At 43.4% G+C, this 26,467-nt stretch overlaps 1 protein-coding gene and 1 pseudogene across 1 annotated transcript in view; one reads left to right on the top strand and one right to left on the bottom strand.

The window, feature by feature from the left end:
* The window catches only part of LOC126509891 (Golgi-associated plant pathogenesis-related protein 1-like), a 622-nt pseudogene extending 160 nt beyond the window's left edge, over window positions 1-462 (bottom strand).
* The window catches only part of Tmeff1 (transmembrane protein with EGF like and two follistatin like domains 1), an 81,652-nt gene that overhangs the window by 43,966 nt on the left and 11,219 nt on the right, over window positions 1-26,467 (top strand). The window contains exons 6-8 of the mRNA XM_050156077.1: window positions 10,874-11,022; window positions 12,745-12,810; window positions 24,690-24,813. Coding sequence (XP_050012034.1) covers window positions 10,874-11,022; window positions 12,745-12,810; window positions 24,690-24,813 — 339 coding nt within the window. The remainder of the gene's footprint in view (window positions 1-10,873; window positions 11,023-12,744; window positions 12,811-24,689; window positions 24,814-26,467) is intronic.

Here is a 26,467-nt window from a genome sequence, read left to right as displayed (position 1 = left end):
TGTCTTTTTTTTTTTTTTTTTATTTATTATGTATACAATATTCTGTCTGTATGTATGCCTGCAGGCCGGAAGAGGGCACTAGACCTCTTTACAGATGTTTGTGAGCCACCATGTGGTTGCCGGGAATTGAACTCAGGACCTTTGGAAGAGCAGGCAATGCTCTTAACCACTGAGCCATCTCTCCAGCCCCTGGATGTCTTTTTTTCACTATGCCATCGATCAGCCACTTCCTTTCCCGTCTGATAGTAGGATGCCTATGCCCACACAGTTATGCCCACACTGGCCACAACTAGACTCTGGGCTGTCCTTCAGGATTCTTGTGCTAGCCAGAGTCTCTGAATTCTGTGAGTTTCCTGGTTGAATGTCTTGCAAAGCTTCAGGGGGCACACTGTGCTGACCCCGGTTCTCATTGTGGGCCTTCAGGACATTGCTAGTAAATTGTTTGGAACCTGACTTGCCCATGGGCACCTGTATGCACTCCTTGGCTCTGCAGGGTCTGTGCTCTGTTGGGTGACCTATGTTTTTTTCTCCCTTCCTCCCTTCCTTCCTTGCTTGTGTGGTATATGTGTGCATTTGTACATGTGTTAAAATCGGAGGACAACATTAGGGTGTTTTCCTTTATAACTCCCCATTTTATTCTCCTGAGACAGGGTCTTTCACTATATCCAGAGTTTGCCCTGTTTTGGGTCCGTTGGCTGGTCGGCAAGCCCTGGTAATGCCCCTACTGCCAATGGTAGGGTCACAGCTGTTCAAGAATATCCCAGCTCATGGATGCTGGATATCTGACCTCAGGCCCTCATCCTGTGTATCAATGCTCTTACCCATTGGGCCCTCTCCTCAGTCCCAACTTATTTTTTTTAAAAAACAGTAATTTCCATTTTAGCCATTTTATGACTTAAGAAAGGACATAGAGGCTGGGGACTGACTGAGCAGGGGGATTTCTCTGGAGAAGTGTCCTGGGAGGGGAGAAAGTCCCTAGACAGGAATGCCCTGGTTTGTTGAGAAAAAAGGAGGAAGTGTGGTGGGAAGACTTTTCCTAATGTGGCCATGTGACAGTGTGCATGCTCTAAAATCCACTTCAGGTGACCAACGAGCAGGAAAAATGTCGCACATGCTCTTCTTGGGGGCTTTCACACGTCTTATTCTTGGTTCCTTTTGGCGTTTGTTTTTGTCAGGATGGAATGAGGCGACTGATGTACCAGCACAGCCAGTGAGTGCAGGCGACGGTTGACAGACGCTGTGGAGTTTTCTCTCACAGTGGTCTCTCACGCCCTCACCTTCTGGTCTGCGGGCAACGTGCCTCTCCACTACTGTTGGCACTCTGGGAACATCTGTAATTATTGTGACTGGTTGTGGCTGTAGCCTTTGCAATTTCGTGTGTTCCTTTCCTTCTCCCTGCCTCACTGAGCTGGCCTTTACTTTAGATGCTAATTTTATTTCATTTCTTAGATGCTGTAGAAATCAGGACAATGGTTTGTTCATAGTTCTTGGAAGTAGATCCGGTGGTTCCAGCCCACCGATGAGTTTTTGTCTCTGCCAGACATTTGTTCTAGGCGGTTGCTGGTTGATCCCCATGCCCACTATAAACAACGACACTTCTCAGATGAGTGGTTGCTGACAGGATTAGCGCAGTGGCTTGTCATTTTTTGCCAACCCTTTTCACAGTTCTGAAGAGGTCTTCAGCTTTCTACTTGCTGTCATTTCTATTTTATTGCTACTTCAGTTTTGCCTCATTTTTGTCTTGTAAACTGGTGGTGGGCGTACCTTTTCTGCAAAGAGCTGGATGGTAAATCCTTCAGGCCTTGCAGGCTACATATGGTTATGGTTACCCCTTTACAAAGAAAAATATAAAAAACCTTCTTAGGGGGCTGGAGAGATGTCTCAGTGGTTAGGAGCAATTGCTGCTCTTCCCAAGGATGAGTTTGGTTCCCAGTACCCATGTCTGGTGGCTCACAACTGCCTGTAACTCCCGCTGCAGGGGAGACCCAATTCTGGTGGTCTCTCCTTAACATGTCAATGTTCAGCAACCGTCCTTGGCCCCAGAATCGTCTTTCTCAAATGTTACTTGGCCTTGAAGGATACACACATGTACAAGAGTTTTTGAATTTAGAGAGTATTTAAAAAAAAAAGCTTGTCTTATTGTCATATAGAAGAATTCATCCTTTCTGTGGCAGGGATCATGGGCTGTGGTAGAACGCAATGTTAGCAGATCAGGCTCTGCATTTGTGCTGACAGTGAGGCATCTGATGGGGTATCCCCCCCACCATCCTCTTTATGCTAAGCCTGGAGGAGAAGACGAAAAGAGCAAAGACCCTTTTCTTGATAAATAGCTTCACAATTAGTTTACTACCCCAGGTTTTGTCTGAATTCTGGGAAAGGTCTTTGAGTATTTGTTTAATGGAAAAGCCTGGTTCTGGGTGAGTCATGATCTTGGAGCCCCAGCGACTCTTAGCATTGGATTTCTTTTACGTCCTCTGTTTCATTAACTTTGTTTCCGAGCACACATTAAGGTTTCTAGTAACAGCATGGGTATACCAGGAACAAGCCAGGCTAAAGCTAACCTGATTTTCTCTCTTTTCTGGGGTGGTCGTAGTGGTGTAGGGTAAGATTTTCTGTACCAGGGGTGAATGGAGCCTTAGCTGCAGTATCTAAAATCTTAGCAGGAGGTGTTTGCCAGCCTGAGATACATATGAGTAGAAAGGCCGATGGTAGGTCAGCCCTAGCGCTCTGCTCCTCTCCTTTTTGAGACAGGGTCTCACGTAGTTAAGCTGGCCTCCAACTTTCTGTGTAGCTGAGGATTCATTGAGCTTGAGTTCCTTCTGCCTTTCCCCCCCAGTGCTGGGATTTCAGGCGTGTGCCATGACTCTAGCTGATGCAGTAGTGGGGCTCAAACCAAGGGCTTTGCGGATGCCAGGCAAGCACTCTAGTACCTGACCCACATCCATACTTGACAGTGGTGGGTTGGTTTTTCTGTAAGTTCTGAAGGTAGTTTTCTGGTGATAGGCTATGTGGTTCTATTTTTATCAGTGTTTTGTTGATGACTTAGTAGAAATATGTAATATACTTGTCTATTTTATGACTGTCAGTCTAGAAGAGATTCAATGATAGAATTAGAGCCCTGACTACTTGAGCATTTTGAGATAATATAAAATTTGATCGAGATTCTTGGAGTCCTGAGTTCCAGAAGATAACAGTTACATTGTAGAAATGAATACGTTTAAGAACCTTGATATGGATCAAAGTTGGATGTAATCATAAGAAATATTGATTCTGTCTTTTCTGTATTTATTTGCATTATCTAGATTAATTAAGGTAATGATTTCTATACTATATGCATGCTTTATTTGTGGCCTCATATAAGATACTGAATCTGGGCAGGGGGATGGGATGTTGGATATTGCAATAATAATTGAACAATATTTAAAAAAAATTTAAACTTCATTATAAAAGTGTTGCAAATTAAAAACCATCACATTGGTGTTTGACAAATCATCCTAAGACCCAGTTTACAGAAATGAGAACTTATATGTTGATTATTATTTCTGAATATATAGAGAGCATTCTCAGAAGATTTTTTTTAATATTTATTTATTATGTATACAATATTCTGTCTGTATGCATATGTCTGCAGGCCATAAGAGGGCACCAAACCCCTTTACAGATGGTTGTGAGCCACCATGTGGTTGCTGGGAATTGAACTCAGGACCTTTGGAAGAGCAGGCAATGCTCTTAACCTCTGAGCCATCTCTCCAGCCCTCAGAAGATTTTTTGACATTATTATATTCAGCATCACATCCATTGCTTCTGTGTAGCTGTGACACAAGCACCAGAGAGCAGTTTAGAGAAGGAAAGGCTGGCGTCGCTTACTGTTCTGCAGATTTTAGCCCACAGTTGCTTATCCTCCTGTTCTTGGGTGTCAGGAGTTGTGTGGAGGAGGAGCATAGTCCCTTCATGGCATTCAGGAAGGGGTGAGAGAGAGTGGAAGGGACGGAGGAGGTATAGTCATCACATGCATGCCTCCAGTATCCCACTTCCTCCAGCAAGGTCACACACACCCAAAGTTAAGACGGATTCCCCAAATCTAAAATTGTGCCATCATCTGGGGATCAAGCATTTAACACAGGAGCCTGTGGGGGATACTTCATAACCAAACCATACCCGTGAATCAATTGGTGTAGAAGACTCTGGAATGCAGGTTTTGGGTCCATTCTGGGGGAGAAACTCGTCAATCATGAAATGTATGTTGGGTAAGATACAAGATGGCCGCCCCTGCAATGTGCTAGCAGGCTGTGAGAGCGCTTCAGATCTCGCCAGGGGTGTGTGTGGGCGGGGAGAAACCCTGCATTGGATACAAGGTTCAGAGTAGATGGCTTCCTAAAGCCCTTTGCTTCCCTGGCATTCTACACTGCCCATTGTCTGGGGAGAAGGAGGAGAAAGAGGAGAAAGAGAACTAAATGTCTGTGCAAATGTTTTCACTCTCATGTAGTTGGCGGTAGTTCTAGGTTTTTCTGTGCCTCTTCTCATCTCAACTCCATCATTTCTGATTAGCTAACCTTGTAGGCACACCCTCTGGTTCTTCTCCCAACTCTTGTATTCTAGAAATTACATAATGGCACAAGACTGTTATTTGTTGTGGGATATTATTTTAAGATGTGCTACATTTATTCTTGCTGTGGAACATTTGTTTTAATGATGCAGAGATGAGTTGCATTCTTTTATGCTGCATTTGTTTAACTCTGTGAAGCTGTTACTTTGCCGGTCTGAAACACCTGATTGGTCTAATAAAGAGCTGAATGGCCAATAGCTTGGCAGGAGAGGGATAGTTGGGGCTGCTAGGCATTGAGAATAAATGGGAGGAGATTTTTGAGAGGATCTAGGAGGAAGGAAAAGGAGAGGACAACTTGAGGGGCCAGCCACCCAGTCACATAGCAAGACACAGAGTAAGAAGGAATGAAGAGAAAAGATATATAGAAATAGAGACCAAAGATCAACAGGATAATTTAAGAACAGGTGGTTAGAAACAAGCCACGCTAAGGCCGGGCATTTATAAGAAAGAATAAACCTCTGTGTGGTTTATTTTGGATCTGGGTGGCTGCCCCCCTAAAAGAGCCGAAAGAATAAAAAAGCAATTACTGTTATTATTATTTTACTTGTTAATGAATATTTTTCTTATGAGTTTAATTTCTTTTCCCTTTTGTCTCGAGAAAGCTTGTATACTTGGAATAGCACAAAAGTAAAACAAGCCTTTGAGAATCTCCCCTCCCAGCCAAGGAGTGGAGTTTTACAGTGTTGCTGTCACGGCTGACAAGACACCAGAGAAAAGTAACCTTAGAAAGCATTGTTTTGTCTCTATTTCAGAGGTTGAAGTTCGTGGTCACTTGGCCCTGTTGCTATGGCAACGTGAGTGCTGGCAGATAGGGCCTAAAAGAGCTGAGCAGTTCACCTTACAGCAGGTGAGAAGCAGAGAGACAGGAGGGGCTAGGGACAAGATATTTCTTTAGTGCTTCCTCCATGTGGGTTCTGCTTCCTGGTTCCCCCTGCCACCCGGTAATGCTGCCAGATTATGAGTCCATCAGTGGGCGAATGCGTTGATGAAAACAGCCTCTCGATCCAGTCACTTCCCAAAGTCCTGCCTCTGAATTCCGCTGTACTGGGAACCAAGGCTTTACACTCAGTCTTTTGGGGGGTCCTTCTAGTCAAGTCATAGCATTTGCTAGCCCTGCAGGGTTCCCTTAACTCTCCCATTTACCCCAAGGCCTTCATTTTTTTGTGTAAAATATTTCCTTGATATCTTTATACTTTTATTTTATGTGATATATCTCTTAAAATATATGTTATTTTGCTGTTCATTTATTTACTTTTTTCTCTTTAAATTGTTATTTTATGTGTATTGGTGTTTTGCCAGCATGTATGTCTATGTTCCGTGTGCATGCAGTGTCTACAGAGGGCAGAAGAGGGCATCAGATCCCCAGGGACTGGAGTTACAGATGGTTGTGAGCTACCATGTAGGTGCTGGGAATAGAACCCAGGTTCTTTGGAAGGTCAGATAGTGCTCTTAGCCATTGAGCCATCTTTCCCACCTTTTGATTTAAGTTTTTAAACTTTGGTTTTATGTAATAGAAGTATATGGTGTGCACTGTCCTAGATTGCTTTCCATTGCTGTGATAAATACCATGACCAGAAGTACGTTGGGGAAGAAAGGGTTTAATTAGCTTACATTTCCTTACCACAGCCCGTCATTGAGGGAAGTTGAGGCATGAACTGAAACTGAGACCATGGAGGAATGCTGCTTACTGGCTTACTCCTCGTAGTTTGCTTAGCTTGCTTTTTTATACTCCCCAGACCTGCTCATGGGTGGTACTTGCTGTGGCTGAGCTTTCCCTGAGCTCCCACATCAATCATTAGCCAACAGAATGCTCCACGCTCTTGCCTATCGGCCAGTCTGCTGGAAATACTTTCTCAACTGAGGTTCTTTCTTTTCAGATGATCCAGAGACTTGTATCAAGTTGACAAAGAAATAACACAAATATTCTTGACCTTTTGTATGTGATAGTAGTGCTTTTGAGATTCATTTAGGGCACTCTCCATAGCTAGAATCTATTCATCTTCATTGTGTATTGAATTTGACTGATGGTACCGCATCCTTTGGTGGCCCTGTTTTATTGCAGGTAGCCAATTGGGTCATTCACAGTCTTCTCATGAGGAACATTGCACTTACTGTCTCCTAGTGAACACCTGTTAGAGACTTTGAAGTCCACTTGAACAAATAAAGTCTAGCTGTTCATGGGAATTAGTAGTTCCCATAGGCACTCACACGGGTACCTATTCCTCATCCTCAACTATGTGTGACCCTGTTGTTTTAATTTTTATCAACTTGTGACTTTGATACTGTGAGTGTGGTCTTACTTCCCAACTTTCATGATTATTAATAATAAACTTTGTTAGGTTGCACAACTTGCGTTTATATGCTTTTTCTATTCTTCCTCTGTCTTTTCTCCCCATCAACTATATATACTCTAAGAAGCTGGTTTATATTTATGTGTTCTGGATACTATTTTTTTTGTTGGTTATATGGGCTATAATTATTTTTTATTTCAAAGTCAGATTTATCAGTTTTTCCCCCTTTAATCTTTAAAGTCTTTTAGTCTTTAGTTTTACTGGTCTGTAGAGTATCAGGAATTAAAGGAGTCTTCACACACATAGGAAAGGAAAAACTACTAAAGAGGACCGTCTCCATATTCCCGCCACTGATCTTCAAAAGGCCAAGTTTGTTTCATCTTTTCTTCTCAGCTTTTTTTGGGGAGCTATTTTAAGCAAATCTTAGCAAGCGAGAGAGAGAGAGATTTCATTTCCGCTATCATTTTATATTTGCGTTATGAGTTACTGAGTTATGTATTCTTCACAGTAGTCTTGTCAATATTTGCTTTGTAGATTTTGAGATTATTTTAAACCCTTAGACAGTCTTCCTGATAATGAAATGTTTTAGTATTACAATGGAACCTTCTAATTTCTGTATTATTCTTTTTTGTCCTGAAGTCTTTTGGATGTGATGCCAACTCTACCCACACCACGTGTATCTCCTTTGCTGTTCATTTTCTTTTCTCAATTTTTATGTCATTGCATCTTAACATCTATCTCTGTCTTTGTGTTCTGGATACTAATTTTTTGTTGGCTATATGGGCTATAATTATCTTTTTTTTTGTTTCAGAGTCAGGTTTATCTGTTTCTTACCTGTAATCTTCTAAATCTTTCAGCCTTTAGTTTTACTTTTCGCATCTGTGTCTGTGGTGGCTGTGTGAGCTCAGGTGCCTGTGGAGTTCAGAAGAGGGCGTCAGGCCCCTGCAGAGTGACAGGCACTTGAGAGCCTCCTGATGTGGGTGCTGGGAACTGAACCAGGTCCTCTGCAAGAGCAGCACGTGCTTTCCAGAGCCTTAGCAAGTAGGCAGCATAGCTTGCTTTTGTGATTTTTATCCAGCCCGTGTCTTTGCTATTTAATTACAAAATTTAGTCCTCTTGAATTTTCTCTAAGTGTGTGTCCCTTGACTTTATGTATGGTCTTTCTTTCTGCCGTGATCCTATTTTGAATTCTTTTCTCTGTTAGTGTTGAAGTGGCTTTGGAACACACTGCTGTTGCCTTCCATCTTCAGCTTTTGTTATTACTTGCATAATTCTATACCTTGGGTCCTCATTTGTATTTGCATCTCAACTTTCCTTTTGGGACCCTTTTTCCTTTATTTAGAATCCTTTCAGTAGCCAACAGAGACACACTTGAGTTTGTTTTTTTCTAAGGTACTTTGTTTTTAATTGAGCTGTACATTTTCCTCTTTCCCTCCCCTCTGTATCCTCCCCCACCCCTGCTCCCAATTTACTCAGGAGATCTTGTCTCTTTCACCTTCCTAGGCAGATCTATGTATTTCTCTCTTAGGGTCTTCTTTGTTGTCTCTGTTCTCTGGGGTTGTGAGCCACTATGTGCTTGCTGGGAATTAAACTCAGGACCTTTGGAAGAGCAGCCAGTGCTCTTAACCTCTGAACCATCTCTTATTCTTTTATGTATTTTTCTGGGTACCGGGACTGTAGCTCTGGCATGGTGGTGGCATGTTTGCCTGGCATGCATGAAGCTATCCTTGGGATTGACTCCCAGCACTGCATGAGCTGGGGGTGGGGGCACATGCCTGTGACATCAGCACTTTAAAGGTAGAGGCAGGAGGATCAGGAGTTTAAGTCCATTCTTAGGTACCTTAAAAAAAAATCTCGGGGGCTGGAGAGATGGCTCAGTGGTTAAGAGCATTGCCTGTTCTTCCAAAGGTCCTGAGTTCAATTCCCGGCAACCACATGGTGGCTCACAACCATCTGTAATGAGGTCTGTGCCCTCTTCTGGTCTGCAGACATATGCACACAGACAGATTATTGTATATATAATAAATAATAAGTAGTTAAAAAAAGGAGAAAAACAAAAAAATTTCTCTGTCTAGAATTCTGTTTAATTTCAACACATTGCAAGTTCTATTTCGTGTTCTTTTGGCTTCAATTAATTGTTCTTTTTTTATTCTTGACTTTTCAAAAATCTTTTTCATTTGTAGTTTTTTTTTGTTGCAGTTTTTTTGTTTTGTTTTTGTAGTAGTCTTTTCTTTGTGACCAAAGTTTTACTATTTAGTGTGTAGATCTCCACTTTAAGATTTTTGTTTGGGATTATTTAGGTACTTAGATAAATTCCTATTTTTAGTTTTAGGAAGTTTAAAGCTAAATTTCTGGACATATTGCCATGCTTCACTTCCACTCTTTATAGCCCTGAGTTCCCCGAGCTCTTTTGACTCCTGTCTGTGTCTTTAACCTGGCTTTCCTATGTGCTACTGCTGCGGTCTGAGCGGTTTCCTGTCCTGTGTTCCTCCAGTTCTTCTTTAGTTTGTGAGCTGTTAACTCTGGCTATTGAGTTTTTGTTTTTACTAATACATTAATACATGGTTTTTTCATAGAAGTTGTGTTTAGCTCTTCTGAAAAGCTCTCTCTCTCTCTCTCTCTCTCTCTCTCTCTCTCTCTCTCTCTCTCTCTCTCTCTGTGCGTGCGCACACACACACGCACACACACGTGCTACAGGCACATGCGTGTTTGGAGGGGTGCTTTTTTTTCTCACTTTTGCACTGTGGAGAATCACAAAGACCCAGGATGAAGTTGGGCTTCTCTAGAGGAGATCCTGTTTGCTTCTGTTACTTGCCCAGGGCCCCATCTAGTCCTTACTCTCTTATTTTCTCCCAGTGTGCAGTGCCATGACTCAGGGCAGCCCTGTTTGAAGAGCATTTCCTGTAGCATGTGGAAACTCATGCCAAAACTTGTAGCTTTGTGGAGATCTCTCTCTTCCCTTCCTGAGGTGGGTCATTATTACGTGTCTCCCATTCATAGGGTCCCAGAGCTGATAATTGGATCTGCCCACTTGGTAAACACCTTTAAGGCAAAAGCTATCTTTAGAGAGGCAGGACTTCTGTCTGTCTGCATGTCACCAGTGTTCTGAACACTCCTGGCTTTCCTACTCACTTAGGGGTATATCCAAGAGGAAGTTTTTGTCTTTTGTTTGTTTATTATTTTTGAGACAAGGTTTCTCTGTATAACTCTGGCTGTCCTGGAACTTGCTCTGTTGATCAGGCTGGGCTCAAACTCACAGAGATCTGTGTCCAGAGTACTGGGATTAAAGGCGTGCACTACCACTGCGTGGCCCAAGAGGAAGTTCTAAAGGGCTTTATCCAGTGTTTGTTTTCTGTAGGAGGGCAGTGAAGAGTGCTGGACCAGAGTGTTGCTGGACAACGTGCATTATTCCCACTGTTGGCTTCTTTGCTCTTGGGGGGAGTTCCTTAGCCTGATGCCCCTGTGCTGTGGGATCTGGGTACAGTAAACGTTCAGTTGTCCGGGTAAATGTGTTGCTAGGAAGCACTTTCTGCATAGTTCATATCTATTATATTTTTAATTGTCCCAACTGTTTGGTGTAGGCCTATTATTATCTGTTATAGAGGTGGGTAAAATAAGACCTTGAGACGATGCTGATACAACCTGTGTCCTTTGGTTTAGAACACTTTCCTGCACTCTTTCCATGGATGTCATCTTAGTTTTTTTTTTTTTTTTTTAACTAATGTTGTTGACATTTGATCTAAAAATGAAAATTCTAGAAGACTCCTGACTGGGGTAACATAAATATCTCCAGATCCATACCTGAGAGACGTTTTTATTCGGGCATCCAGGTCACTGAAGAATTTTCCATGACATAGCATCGTTCTGCCTTGTGTTGCGGAAGGCGGTGAGAAAGACGGGAGTTGCTTTTTTGCTGTTTGCCGAACTGTGAATCCTTTCTTTGTCCAATGCCGGTGATTGTTGTCTTTCTCAACAGGTGTGTATGTAACATAGACTGCAGTGGGTACAGTTTTAACCCCGTGTGTGCTTCCGATGGGAGTTCCTATAACAATCCCTGTTTCGTTCGAGAAGCTTCTTGTATAAAGCAAGAACAGATCGACATAAGGCATCTTGGCCACTGCACAGGTAAAATCTCTTCTGCCCGCCAGGAATCTGTTCTTGAATGTACTTTTGCTTGGTAGTGTCTCAGCCTCATGAAACAAGTAATTCTTCAGACTAGGCCTTTCATTACTGTGAATTTTAAAGCTTCATCTTCTATAGTGTAGATACTCATTTGTTTTTACCCTCTCCAGACATAAACCGTGTGTCTTGGTTTGTTACTAAGCTTACCCTTGCCTGATGTGAGTGTATCTGAATTAGTTGAGATATATTTATAGTTCTAAGGTGATCTCAAATTCAATTAGAACTAGAAGTTAGACTATTTTAATGGCAGTAAAACTTTACATTGGCTGTGTATAGTCTCCCTTTTCTCGTAGCATAATAATCGCCTTTATTTTCACATAGTTCCCTTTGTTTCTTTCCACACACATTATATACAGTTATAGTTTTTAGTGTAAAGTTAGAGAATGTGAACAATTCCACTTGCCTTCTTCCTGCTTAGTATGGTTTAGGAAACACGAACCATACAAGAATGGGCTTTCTTCTTCTACTGTGAATGTTAATGGAAGCAGTGATAGAGGCTTCTGTCCTCATACTCTATGGGGCAGGGTAGTGGATCAGTTCTAGTGGTGCCTGAAGGCCAGGCCCATGCTCATGGACTCGGGTTATAGCCCTTTTGCTTTGCTCTGTTCAGTTCCCCTTACCCTCGTTCTGGGTGGGGGGACACTTACTAAAGCATGTGCTCTTATCTGAGCCAATGCAGCAAGGTTGTAAAGGTGAGTTTATTACATCTTAGTTATGGATTGTTTGTGACACACTTCCCATATCTCTTGTGAGCGGCTCACAGATCTAGGAAGGTCCTCAGAGGGTTTCCAGGTAGGGTAGGCATGGGCAGGATGGAGAAAGCCGTTTCCTGGCAGAGAGATCCCTTAGGAAGCCATTCCTCTTGGCCTGTGTCTTGGAATACATTTTAGTTTATTTCATGCAGTACATTTAGAGCTTAGGCAGGATGCTTGACTGCTTGAATTCCTTCCTGGAATATCTGGTTTAGAGCAGTGGGCAAGCCGGAGAGCTTTAGCTGAAATGTATACCACTTTGGAATAGTGGAGCCTTAACTTGTATTTTATTCCTCTCGATAATTTTCTACCCACACCTCATTTTGCCTCCCCATCGCCTCTCTCACTGGGTGTTGGAGGTGGAAGTCTGTGCTTCTCAGCAGGTGTCTATGGTCCCCTCTGGTCCTCAAAGTCCAATGCAGGTCACATGGAAAGGGTCTTAATGTTGTTTGACAATATAGCAGAGATCTCATATCGATTTTAATCTCATGTTTTCAGATAAACGTGGTAGGAAAAGATAAATCTTGAGCTCAGTGGTTCCCTGGAGAGAGAGATTCTCCAAGGGGTGTATGTTATTTCAGACTACCCAGGAATGGCTTTTAAAGTTGGTGACATTTGAGCAGAAATCCAAATGAGAGCTGTTCATCATGCGGGGATCTACCTGGGCTCATCTGAGAGCTGAGACAGAAAAGGCCATTGACATGGGAATGGTGGAAGCTTTCCTGCAGTGTTATATTGTTCTTGTACATGATAAATGCAGTCCTGTTAGAAGAGTAAAATGTTAAAAAAAAAATCTGCACGAGCAGGGTAGGTATACAGTTAAAGAGAGGCCAGAGCAGCTGGATGGTTGTGAGTCCTTTGGTTTGACTTCAGCATCGTGGCTTTGCTAACTTGACGACCGTTTTTCTTGCAGACACAGATGATACGAGTTTATTGGGAAAGAAAGATGATGGGCTGCAATATCGACCAGATGTGAAAGGTACTGAATTATGATTTTGTAGATTTGAATCAAATTTTGAAATATGGCCATTAGCTGTCCCTAGTGGTTCTATTTTCATTGTGGCAGCCTTTTAGCTTCGCTCTCTGTGGCAGTACACTCGATAAAATTGATTAGTAGTATTTATTGAAACTGCTAAGGTTCCTCTGAGTTTAGAGAGTGCTCTCATGTATGCTTTTTATTGATTTAAAGTTTTCCTTACAATATGAAGTTCTCTAGAATCTACTGTTCACATTTTCCCTCCGTGCCCAGGTCTCTGAGCCTCATTCCTTCTATCTGGAAGTCTCCACTTCTCTGTCTGACTAAACCCTGTCCATCTTCTCCAGTCTCAGTGTGGGGGTCATTTCCTCGGAGAATCCCCCCTTGCCCCTAAATCTGGATTAGAGCCTTTACACCTTCCCCTGTCTGAGCACTTAAACGGCTCCATTGTAATTCTGCCCCCCCTCCCCCCCCCGTCTCTATCTCAGATCCTGAGTTCTATGTGGATTGTAAATGAGCCATCTTTACTTTATGTTGCTAACCCTAGTAGAATGTCTGGCAAATTAGAAGCTACTCCATACTCATCAAGAGATTGGGTATGACTCAAAGAAGCCATATGATTTATTCGCACCAAATCTTGTTGATTAAAGATCAAAGGAGAGACTGGAATTCATGCTGCTTGAGCTTAAGTTCAATAGCACTTTCCTGTCTTGTGGTCACATGCATTATTGTATTTGAATCTTACAAATAGTAGTACAAAGACTATTCCTTCAGGGATCATTTTTATAGTTTGTTACAAGCAATAGTATGAAGAGCGCTCAACCAATGGCAGGTGAGAGACTTGGTGATGTTAATCTGGTTAATCAAAGACGAGTTGCATCACTGGACTCCTAGGTCACCATTTGTGTTCTATTGCCTCATCATAAGTACATCTTCAACTAATTTGTAATTAAAGAAGGAAAGATCCTGGATTGGAGAGGGAGTGAGGAGCCTGGGAGGAGATGGAGGGGACAAAGGGAGGGGTACAGCACTAATGTATAAAATTCTAAAATATACTAACAAAATGAATGTAAAGATGTGAGATATTCAAGACATTTGGGAAACTGAGGGAGGGGAATCATGAGGTTAAGCCCAAATTGGCCTGTGTAGCAAGTTCAAGGCTATCCTGAGCTATGTAGTGGGTGGGACCCTGACTCAACACACCAAGGGCTGAAGATTAGCTTGGCAGTAGTGCACTTACCTGGCAGCCTTGGACCCTGGCTGGATCTACAAACCACCATAGGGGGGAAAATAATGTGATCTTTGTTATATGTCTAATATTTTTAAGTATCCCTGTTGCATAGAATTTCATCAAAGTTAAGTAAGACTGTTCATCAATGCGTAGAACAAAATCTAACATTTTAGTAAGTGCTCAGTAAATAGCAACTAGTGTAATTGAATAATATGGTACTTCCTTTACTTGAATTGTATTAAACCTGAATTTCTTATAACCCGTGAGGCCCTGAAAAACCGTTTTCTCTGCTGATACAAAGTGCTGTATTTAAAATGGGAATTCAGATGTGTTCCCACCTGAGCTGTAGCAGGCCAGCTCTAGTTTTATTCTCTCTACTGATAAATGCCCTAGGAAGACCATTTTTCAGTAGTTAGCAACTCATTTTGAAGACAATTTGGGGAATTGTGTTTACCCCAAACACTTGTGTAATGTTCATAAAAATCACGTAATAATATGACTACATATTGATAATCTTGTCTGTTCCACTTTGGAGGTACTAAAAATTCTGTACACATAAGAATTGCCGTATAACATAAATGAAATTAGAAGATATTATTTACTATAGGTTCAATTTATGTCAGTCATTTTAGCAACATTACTTGTGGAAGGAAAGATAATTTAGTCCATGGTATGTATCTTTTTTTCCCCTCACATGATATAAATTTTATTTTTTAAAGTCAGTGAACTTCCAAAAGCATCCACAAAAAAAGAAAAGAAAAGAAAAGAAAAGAAAAAGCAAAAAGGAGAGAGCCAGCATTTTTATCTCAAGGGTTAAAAGCAGAAAATGACTTAACAGTAAAATGACTCTCCTCCTTTCTTCATCAAAGTGGATTCAGTGCTGTAAAAGGCATAGTGTGTATCTTTAGGGTGTGAGCTATAGTATGACATGTGCTTAGCCAGTATCGGACAGAGTAGACATCACATATTGTCATGATTGTACTAGACGTGGAAAGTGTTAGTGGTCTTTAGAAAAGATAGAATGCTCTTTGGTTGGGACCATGAAGATGAGAGAAATATCGTGGAGAAGAAAGAATTTGAACCTGCAGTGAGAGGATGTTTAGGGAAGCTGAAAGATTATCAGAAGAGATGTGGACTCTCAAATGTTGTGGCAGGATGTGTTGGGGAGTGCTGAGGGATTTAGAGGAAGGAGGGGGAGGTGGTGGGAAAAGTAGCTAGGGGTTAGATTTATCCTGTTGGAGAATTGAGACTTCATTTTGAACCTTAGGGATGTGGAAGTTTGAATAATGGCTCCCATAGGCACATATATTTAGAAGCTTAGTCATCAGGGGGTGGCACTATTTGAGAAGGATTAGGAAGTGTGACCTTGTTAGAGGAGATGTGGCCTTGTTGGAGAAAGTGTGTCATTATGGGTGGGCTTTGAGGTAAAAAAAAAAAAAAAAAACCAAGCCAGACCCAGCGGCTCTCTCTTCCTGCTGCCTGTGTATCCAGATGTAAAATTCTTGGCTGCTTCCCCAGCATTATGTCTGCCTGCAAGCTGCCAGGCTCTTTGCCATGATGAAAATGTTCTAAAACTCATACTGTAAACCAGCCCCCATTAAATGCTGTCTTATATAAGAGTTGTTGTGGTCATGGCATCTCTTCATAGCAGTAAAACTAAGACACGGATCATTAGCATAATATAAATGAAAGACAAGGCTCCAATGTTAACCACTTGAATGCGTGATACCTGCGGAAGCACCGTGCCTATCGTATACACAGGCAAGGGCAGAGAGGTGAATTTGGCACACTCAAAGGGACAGCCCTCTGCTTAGATGTGGGACAGTGAGAGGTAAAAATACCAAGAACAAAGACTTAGACGATTGGTTCTTTTTATACAAATGATACGCAGGGAGGAAGAATTGGAGGTGTTTGAAGTGCAGTGAAGGAGGAGTTGGTGAAGGTGATCAGCTGCATTTTGGAATTTGATGTGATGTGGAATTCATGCAGGAGATCCTTCAGCATTAATCTGGAAACAAACCTCTGGTTCAGAGTTGATAACTGGACAGAATGGCACTTGTTTAACATGGTACAGAAAGACGTTCCAGGATGAGGACTCAGCCACCTCAAACTGGAGACAGTAAGGTCATTGGACCACAGTTTCTATAGAGTTGAGATGGAAGCCAGGCGTCGAGAGTTTAGTACTCAGACAGTAAGGAAATGCGTTAAAAGGTAGCGCTGTTGGTTTTTGTTTTCTGTTCTCACGGCATTGATAGGAGCCCTTGGTGAATACTTGTGTCTGCAGTCCACAGCCAAGACTGTGTAGGTAGGAGGTACTTCTACTGCTATAGAAAGCAGGAACGCTGCCCAAGCAGGAGCATAGAACTTAGAGGGAAATGCCCAGTGGAAAGTGTGTTTTGTTTTTGGAGAGGAACAACTCAGTGAGTTTAATTGGGTTGCTTACAGTAGCATTAGAGGATCTTGAAATCATAAATGTCTGATGATTGAGTGTTGCAGGCTTTCTCTTTAGGCCTCCAACCAGCTCCCAAATAAAGACACAGAGACTTAATATTAGTTATGAATGCTTGTCCTTATCTTATGTTAGCTCTTATAACTTAATTTTACATGTTTCTCTTCACCTATGTTTTGCCTCAAGGCTTTTAACCCCCCCCCCCATGTCCTACTTTTCCTGCTTCTTCCGGTTCTGGCTGGCTGGCTGGCTGACCCTGGGCATCTCCGTCTCTTTCCCCCTCATTCTCTCTTCCACCTACTTAGTCTCTCCACCTGCCAGCCCTGCCTATCTCTCTACTGCCTAGCTATTGGCCATTCAGCGTTTTATTAGACCAATCAGGTGCCTTAGGCAGGCAAGGTAAAACAGCAGCACATCTTTGCATAGTTAAACAATTGTAGCATAAACAAATGTAACACACCTTTACACTGTTAAAGTAATATTTCACAACAGTTGAGTATGAGGAATATGGGGTGATAGATACAAACTTTATTACAGAAAATTTCAAAGATAATGTCAGGAGAGTAATGTAACAAACCCACATGTTGCTAATACAAACCTTTGGTTTTTTTCTTTTTAAAAAAGATTTAACTTTCATTATGTGTATGCATGTCTGTGTGTGAGTATGTGCACTCGAGTGCAGATGCCCACTGGAACTCCAGTTGTGAGCTCCCTAGTGTGGGTGCTGGCAGCCAAATTCAGGGCTTCTACAAGGGAAGTACTTGTTCTTAACCCCGAGCCATCACGCCATCCCTACTTTCAGTTTTTATTGGCATCTTGATTCTGTTTACCTTCAGTACACAGTGTCAGCATGATTCTAATTTTACAGTTTTTGAGACACAGTTTCAACCTGAAATGAATATACCCCCATCGACATCACACCCTACTGTGATTGGCAGTATTTCCAGCTACCCAGGAAGTTCCTGCATGATACAGACCTTGTTATCCAAAGAAAACTTCATGAAGCCGAAATTGAACTGTGGCCCTTTAATTAGAAAGACACCCCACTCTTCTCACCCCATCCCTCACCTCATCTTTGAACTTGTTCTTGAACCGCATTAGTCTTGATTGTGCTGGCCAGGAGCACTAGAGATAAAAAGATGCCATTACTGTGAGTCTCATTTGCCTGATGACTGTTTATGTATTCCAATCTAGCTTCTTTTGATGTGTCCTTTAAAAGACAACGAGCCAGCGGTACAGGTGCTGGATTCCCTGAAAGGAGCCTGAGCGAGTCCTGAGCAGGTGGGGAGTCTTGTTGGGGCTGCTCAAGGACTCCCGAGAAGGGGCCAAGGGGCCATTTGTCCTGGGGTTAGAGTGGAAGCCCTGCAGGGAAGCAGCTGTCACCAGCCTGTCAGGGAAGGTGGAGGAGGGGAGGGGGCAGGAAAGGGATCTGGGAGCAGAGTGGGTATGGTACGGGAGGAAGACGGAAGGGTGTTTTCCTAAGGGAACAGTTGAGGAGGTAGGTGAGTTTATATGATTAGAGGAGTTGCTTCCCTGGCATGGTTGGGAGGGTCAGGGCTGGGATGGAAAGCAATGGATTTATATAGCGGTGGGGGAGGTTTCATGTTGAAACAAGAGTGGCGGCGGGGCTGCGTCCCCAACACCCCGGCCGCTTGGCTAGCTCATGCCCGAAATAACAACACACAAACTGTATTCATTTAAGAACTGCTTGGCCCATGAACTCTAGCCCTTACAGGCTAATTCTCGCACCTGGACTAGCCCATTTCTAATCATCTGTGGAAGCACCCCAAGGTGCGCTTACCGGGAAGATTCTAGCCTCCGTCCATGCTGTCCGGGAGCAGAGCAGAGTCTGACCTCACTTCCTCTTCCGCCCAGCATCCTATTGTTTCCTCCTCCCATCTATCTTTTAACCTATCAGGGCCAAGGAGTTCCTTTATTGCTTAACCAATGAAATCAACAGATTGATATATGACACTTCCACATCAGTTTCAGAGAGAGGTTAGGAGTGCATTTACAAGTAGACACTTCCTTAATTTGGAATTTGAGGAGCCTGGGATAGGCAAGTCCATGGAAGTATATGTTAGTGCTGTAAAGGCTGGGATGCAGGGAGGCACAGTTTGGGAAGCAGCACGTGGTATTTAAAGTTTTAAACTCGGTAGAGCGAGGGAACCTCAGAGTTACTGGTGAGGTGCTGGTGTAGCCGCACTAGCTTACCCTGCAGGTCCCTGCCTCAGTTGCTAAGATCAGTTCCTCGTGCTTTGTCTGGGGTGCCCACTGTGGACCAGGGATGACTGGTAGAACAGTCCTCTGCAGATAGGCCACTGGGTACTGTTTCTTATGACATCATGACTTCGAATGCACTGTTCTTTGTGTGTGAAAATATGGCTGCTGCTAGCAGGCTTGCTTTCGAAGGCTCTGTATGGAACGAGTCACTGGGGAGCCAAATGTATGGTGTGTACTGCACACACTTCAGGCATTGTTCAGACACCAGCAGTTGTCACTGTTGTTGTTGGAGCCTGTCACCACTTGCCTCCGGGCATTGTTCACACAGGGTCCTTCTGTGTCCACTCCTCTGTGCCAGGGCTGCACCTCTGCTTTGGCTTCTGAAAGCACGCTTTATCGTGTCCTCAAAGCCTTTTTATCTTCCCCTCTTGGAGCGGCCCTGTTTATTTAGTCCTAGAGAGCAGGTGCGGCACATTATGCTTTTGTCCGTCTCCTGCACATCTCCCAGGGAACGAGCTGAAGTCGTAGTTTAATAGCCAAGAGCTTGTGCTGTGCAGTCGTCAGACTTGTGAGACCCGATTTCTCTGAGCCTCGGTGATCACATCCAGGGAGACGTTGGGGTCAGTCTGAAAAATCAAGCACTGGATTCCTGGGTTCAGTTTCGATGTGTGGTTGTCACGGCAGTTTGCAGTTTCTCTGTTGGTTGCTGTTGCTGGCTGTGCTTAAGTTCCCAGCCTGTGAGCTCACCTGCTTTACTGATCTCTGTTGGGGTTCATGAGTAGCACTGGGAGCCACTTAGCAGTTTTAAAGCAAGTGTCGTACTGTGTGCTCCTGTGCCTCTGAGTTACCACCGAGTCCTCACGGCAGCCATGCTGTCCTTGTTTTGCATATGATAAAGATGAAACTGAGTGTTTCGTTAGTGTGGAGTGGCAGGATGAAGCTGCACTAGGGCTGGTCAGAACCCTGTGCTGTCCAGCTGCTTTCTTTCCTGAATCTTGCTCTCTTCTCAGCTGTGACCCAGGGAAACCGGCTCTCCAGCCTGCTCTTAGAGCTCTTTCACACACTCGGTTGCTTAGTGAGACTTTGTCCTTGTTTTCTGTTTATTCTGCCATTGTCTCAAACTCCAGGAATCTACTGTGGTGCTCGGAACATGGTACTTTCCGGATAGCCATAGATCTAGGTTTTAGTTCAGTTTACTAAACTCTCTCTGCTGGGCTCCCCATCATCGGGCTCAGATTTAGAGACATTCACATGACACACTATTAGGAACATATTTAGTAAAGAGGATGGTTCTCTTCTGTTAAATGTACTGGGTACATTCTTTTTTAAAAATATTCATTTCATGGTGTGAATATTTTGTCTGGACGTATGTCGTGTACCTCATGGGCACAGTACCTGTGGAGGTCAGAAGAGGGCACAGAGTCCCCTGGATCTGGAGTTACAGACAGTTCTGAGCCACCATGCAGGTTCTGGGAATTGAACCTGGGTCCTCTGTAAGAACAGCCAGTGCTCCTAATCACTTAGCCATCTTTCCAGCCCCTGGGTACAAACAACTCTTCAGGATGGTTGTAAACTGGACGTGTTCAAATAGGGATGGGAAGTTTGACCTTAAGAATAGATACTGGTAGGCAGTCCTTCTCAGTGGCTTTGCTTGTGAATTTCCTCTGGGTGTGTCGCTGGTCATCTTGCCGTGCTAGTATTGATTCCTTAAGTGATGGTAAGCTTGAGGGCCGGGGCCGTGTAAAGTCCCCTTTACATCATCTGTGTACAGAACAGCATGGAGTAGAATACTTTGGCCTGAGTGGAGTGCTGAGTTTGGACGCTGCCAGCCAGACCCTGCTTATTAGATATGCCTTGTTTTCTACAGCGTCACTTCATGTTAGCATAGGGCCACTTTCTCTCACGAATTCATTTAATAAATCTTTATTGGTGTCACACTTTGTCCATTAGCTTTTCTGCCTTAATTTCCTGCTGTTTATAGGGCTTTCTTATGGTCTGTTAGGACACTACCTGACCTCTACCCAGCTGCTCAGTCCTATTGTTATACGTGTTCCAGCGTTTTTCTAGGTAGTTGGGTTCACAGTCTCGCTCTGTGGTCTCACGATTATACGCTTTGATGGTGTCGCACTGTCAAGTCCCACGTTCGGAGGAGTGCGGTGTGAAGTCGGGGAGTGTCCGCCGGCCTTGTTCCTTCAGCGGGCACTTTTGGCTTAAAACTGAAGCAAGCAAAGTACAATTGTTTTAGTTGAGTTGGTTTCTGTTCAACTACTTCTCGTCAGTGTTGATTGCTTGAGGCATGCCTTCTGCTTTGATCACAAGTGTTTGTAAACAAGCAATCTGTTAATTAAGTTCCAGCCTGTGTTGTGAGACCCAGGGCCGCTCGCTGCTAAAAGCAGCCTCTTTCTGAATGGGAATTTCAAAGTGAAAATCTTTTGTTTTGTTGTTGGGATAGTTTTGTTTTGTTTTTAAAGATGGAAACCAAAGATGATTCAATCCATAAATTAATTTTTTTTCTTTTTCTGTCACTGGGATTGAACCTAGGATGTCAAGCCTGTGGGGCCGAGGCTCTGCTACTGACATACACTCCCATCGCGCAAAACCAGAAGTTCATACTACGGCATGTCAACAAGTGAAAGTTATCGTTCATTCCTGCAACATTTGTTAGGTGTAGACTAGCGGCTGGTAATATTTATTAAGCACTTACTGTTTGCCAAGGACTGTTTTTTAAGTCTGTACAAGGGGCTGGAGCGTTGGCTCAGCTGTTAGGAATACTTGTTGCTGTTGTAGAGGACCCAGGGTCTGTGGCTCACAGTCATCCAAGTATCCAGTTCCAGGGGACCCAGTGCCCTCCTCTGCCAGCGTCAGAGTACACATTTGATGCACACAAATACATGATGTGAAAAACTCACAAATAACTCTAAAGAAAGTTGAAAGTGCTGTGCAAATTCACCTGCTATTGATGTGTTAGCTCTTACCCCACTTGGCCCTCAGGTCAACCCTGTGAACACTGACACAGTCAGTGTCTTCATTCCTCAGATGAGGAAGTGAAGGCTGGACTAGGTCACACGGTTAGGGAGTGCTGTCACCAGATTCAGATCCAAACAGTCTAATGCCTGAGATGTCCTCACACGTTGTACAGACTGCTTCTCAGGACCGGAAATCATGCAGGGACAAACAGCAGGGATGTCTAGATTCCCAAGGAGCTCAGTCTTACGGACTGATTTTAAAATCCACTCTGTGATGCGGATATAGTGGGGAGGGGCTCAGGTGTAGCATCCTGACAGAGGTGCTTGTTTCTGCCACAACAGAACTGTCATCTGGGAGCTGAAGGAGGCCCTGGGACCCCTTGCCGGTTGAGATATGTCTTGTTTTTTGTGTCTCCAAGACGTAGCATCATGTTTGGCCAACGGAAGGTGATGAGTAGAGAATTTCAGCAAATTTAGTCATCATTTGTAGACTGTTCAGTGCGGCACTTAGTAGCCTCATGTGACTGCTGTTTCCTGAATTGGGCTAGACAGAATTTATTAATTAAGAATAGCATTCATATTCAAAAATGCTAGTATTTATTAAACTGTATAATTAAGATTAATTTGGTTTTTTAACTTTGGAATATGGCCAATAGAAAATAGAAAGTTATATCTGGGTCTCATTGTGTGTCTGTTGGATAATTAAACGGTGTGACCAAGGTCACAAAGCATCAGAGATGAGTTTAAGATTGTGGATTTGTGGCATGGATTCCAGTTCATTTTTTTTTCTAGCATGAATTAAATTAATATAGTGTAGAATTTCCCCCCTTTCCAAAATCTGTATTCTGAGCTTAGTTTTCCCACTCGGCACTGCCCCCTCTATCTTTCTGTGTCCATACATGTATAATTCTCCCCTCTGTTTTCCTGTGTCCACACATGTGTAGCCAACCCCCATCTTCTTGTGTCCACACATGTATAACCCCCCTTCCTTCCTTCCTTCCTTCCTTCCTTCCTTCCTTCCTTCCTTCCTTCCTTCCCTCCTTCCCCCCCTCCCTCTCTCCATCACAGCTATTAAGCTTTATTTGTGAAAGTATATTCAAGGAGCTTCGAGATAATCAATGGGCTGGTACCCAGCATACTGTGAGAGGAAATGCTAAATCCTCTATACATGGAACAGAATTGGTGACATGACAAAATAAAACACAATAAGATAAAGCAACCCAACAGGAGAAAAAGAGTCCCAAGAACAAGGCACAAGAAACAGAGACTCAACTCGTTCACACACTGAGGAGTTCCATAAAAAGCTAAACTAAAAGCTGTAATAGACACACAGAAGGCCTGGTCCGTGTAGTCCTGTGCTTGCTGTGTAGGTCTCTGTCAGCTCATATGCTCCTTGCTTAGTTTGGAGGGCCTTGTTCTCCTGGTGTCCTCCATCCTCTCTACCCCCACCCAAAAATTCTTGTTCCCTCTTCTGCCTTGGGTTCTCGGGGAGGGGGCGATTTGAAGGAGGCATCCTATTTAGAGTCTTTCCACATAATGTCTGGCTGTGGGTCTCTGCCTCTGTTCCCATCTGCTGCTGGAGGAAGCTTCTCTGATGATGACTGGATAAGGCACTGGTCTATGAGTATAGTAGAATATCTTCAATAAGAGTCATTTTATTAATGCTTTCCTTTTTTTTTTCTTTCGACCAGTAGTGTTTGGTTTTGCCGTAGGTCTCTGAACCATCTAGTTCCTGGCTCCTGGTTACTCTGACAGTGTCGGGTACAGGTTCCCTCTCTTGGAAGGGACCTAAGTCAAATCAGACATTGGTGGCTACTCCCATACGCTTCTATGCTACCATTGCATTAGCATATTTTACAGGCAGGACAGATTGTAGGTCAAAGACTTTGTGGATGTGGTTGGTTTTCCCACACCAAAAGACACTAAAACATAGGGGTGAAGGCTCCTACAGTCCTCAGCTTTTGATCCTTCCTAATCTGTTTCCATTAGCATTCTTCAGATTTTATTGTACTTTGTGTTTTGTGGCGATAAGCCCCTCACTGTCATGTGATGCGTCTTATAGATTGCTGGTTATTTTGTTGGTGTTGCCAGGCATTATTTACCTCATGTAATTCCTTCAAACCTGCATGAAGTATAGGCTGTTATCCCGATTTTACAGAATTTATGAATTCTGAGGTTCTAGAGAGGAGAACGAGTGGTAAAGGTCACACAGCTAACACGTGCAGAATCTGTAAGACATTTCTCTCACCTTCTGCTATTTCAAGTGTTTTACAGTGAACATTGACTTTAAAAATACAATATGAAAAAGCCGGCAGAGGTGTCCTCCCTTCCCTTCTCCTCTCAGTTGTTCCTTCCTCTCTCCTTCCCTCTGTTGTTTCGGAGATCAAGTATTAACATGTAGCCCAGACTGGCCTCAAAGGGATTAGGATTAATTCTGCATCAGCATTGAGTGCTGAGATTAAGGTATGGACTACCATGCCTGGCTAAAACTGTTCTTGTTTGAAAATACACGTGCTTGATGGTTTTCATTCAAAGTAAATCTTTTGCCCTAAAATTTTAGACTCCCTTAACTTGTTCTCTGCCGACGCCATTGTTCTCATAGGAGTCTCATAGGCACCGGGTAAATGAGTAACTTCACCCATTTAAAGCCAATATTGTGTACATCGTATCTGTCCCTGGGTGAGCTTCCTTCTAGACCTGGCACTTACAGTTTAGCAAAGATGTTTATCTTTTTCAGATGGTTTTTAATATAGCAGTAGTTCATAGTGCTCGTGCTCGGCAACTGTTTTTGTGTGCCTCCGATCGAAGTTGTCTGCTTGCTTGCTGTGTTTGTACATAGTGGGTGTTGCGAGGGACCTTAGATCTCGCTTACCCTAGCTGATAAGCTGCCTTTCTAGATTGCCCAGCCTGGTGATTGACAGGGTCAATTCATTTGTTTCTGAGCCTTTGGAAAGGTCTGTATTTTCCATTTTTTCTTCTCAGTATTCAGTGACCTGGTTTGTGTTCTCTTAAGATGCTGGTGATCAAAGGGAAGATGTTTATATTGGAAGCCACATGCCTTGTCCTGAAAACCTCAATGGGTACTGCATCCACGGGAAGTGTGAATTCATCTACTCTACTCAGAAGGCTTCTTGTAGGTAAGTTGGCCACTCGTGATCAGGAAGGAGAGTTCCCGCTTCCCACCGTCAGCAGCTGCTGCTTCATGTAGACTAAGTAACACTAAAGAAGCGGTGTTATCTGCAATAGATGAGTTTAAAATAATCCAACCAATCATCCATATATCATGTAAACCTGGCAAGAAATATGCAAAGATAAGGAACAGGCTGTATTAGGCTTTGGAGGGTGTGAGCTTTCACGTCTTTCTGATGGCTTTTTAATATTAATATGCCTCATCCCAACACGATTTTGATCTTTCAGCAATCTGTTAGCAAGGTGGTTGAACGACTGAAGAATATATTCCGAATGGAGAAGAAATAACTCAAATAAAACACGCACTAAAATAGATTCCTAAAAATAAAGGAGTGGGCTGAAGAGCCAGGTGTGAGTGTGAGCGGGAAGTGGAAAGAGAGTTAAGTGTTCGGCTCCTGTATCCCAGAGATGTGGGATCTCCTCATCTGTTTGAGGTCAACTGCAAGTTGGGAACAGAGCCGAGAAGAACCTAGACCTCAGACGCTCTGACGCGCGGCCTAAGGACTTCAGTGCTGTTTGCTGTTTTCTGTGTGTGTTGCTGTCGCTGTCAGGAATTGTACGCTGTCTGGTTAGCGGGGCCGGGTTTCCATAGACAAGGGGGTGGGGCATTGCTGTCTTGTCTGTGCACGGATGCTCCTAGGAGTTTCTCCGCAGTTTCTGAGTCTCTTGGACAAAGCATCAAAACATGGGGGGGTTGTTACATTTTACTTTTTCTTATCCTACAGGTTAGTGACTCTTTGCTTTCCTGGATGTAACAGGAAGCTATTGGTCCTGAGGCCCCCTGGGTCCCTCTTCCTTACCTCCCTTCCCCTTTCCTCCTGCATAAAGATGAAAGGCAGTGCAAGTGCTTTCACTGTCCACGGTTGAACAGAGCTGGGTCAAACCCTTGGCCTTTTCCCAACTGGCCGTTCTCGTTGTCTCTGAAGGAGCTGACTTCTCTGTATGCCCCCTGCCCCAAACATTTCCAAACAACAGCTGTATAAAAGAGAAGGGATGAGACAGTGTAAAGCACACATGAATTCTTTATGTGTGTCCCACAGCGGCATAGAAATCTTCAGAGAAGCTCTGGTCCTGATGGCTTAAGATGGGGCGTCTTTTCTTAAGGTTTCTTCAGAAAATGTGTAGTAATCGAAACACAGTGAACAGTGCTGTCATCTGTACGTGTGCTTGGGACAGTTTGGGACCAAGAAACAAAAGAAATATAGAGATAGCTGAGGGAAGAGGGAGGAAGGGTACAGAGTCTCCTCGGCTTCTGGCCGTGGCAAAACTGAAGCGGAGAATTTCAGAGCCATGAGGTGTGGGGGAAATGATGGCTTTAGTTTCACATGCTGGTGTATCCATTTATGCGGCTCACGATAATTGATTTGAAAACTCATGGGAAATACAAGCGGAGAAGTAGGCTTAAGAATAATTCTATCTCGGGGGCTGGAGAGATGGCTCAGAGGTTAAGAGCATTGCCTGCTCTTCCAAAGGTCCTGAGTTCAATTCCTGGCAACCACATGGTGGCTCACAACCATCTGTAATGAGGTCTGGTGCCCTCTTCTGGCCTGCAGACATATACACAGACAGAACATTGTATACATAATAAATAAATAAATATTT

The sequence above is a fragment of the Alexandromys fortis genome, unplaced genomic scaffold, assembly GCF_014885135.2.
Source record: "Alexandromys fortis isolate MF-2015 unplaced genomic scaffold, M_Fortis_MF-2015_v1.1 scaffold_92, whole genome shotgun sequence".
In the NCBI taxonomy this organism is placed as follows: domain Eukaryota; kingdom Metazoa; phylum Chordata; class Mammalia; order Rodentia; family Cricetidae; genus Alexandromys; species Alexandromys fortis.
This window is presented reverse-complemented; position numbering and strand designations above follow the sequence as displayed.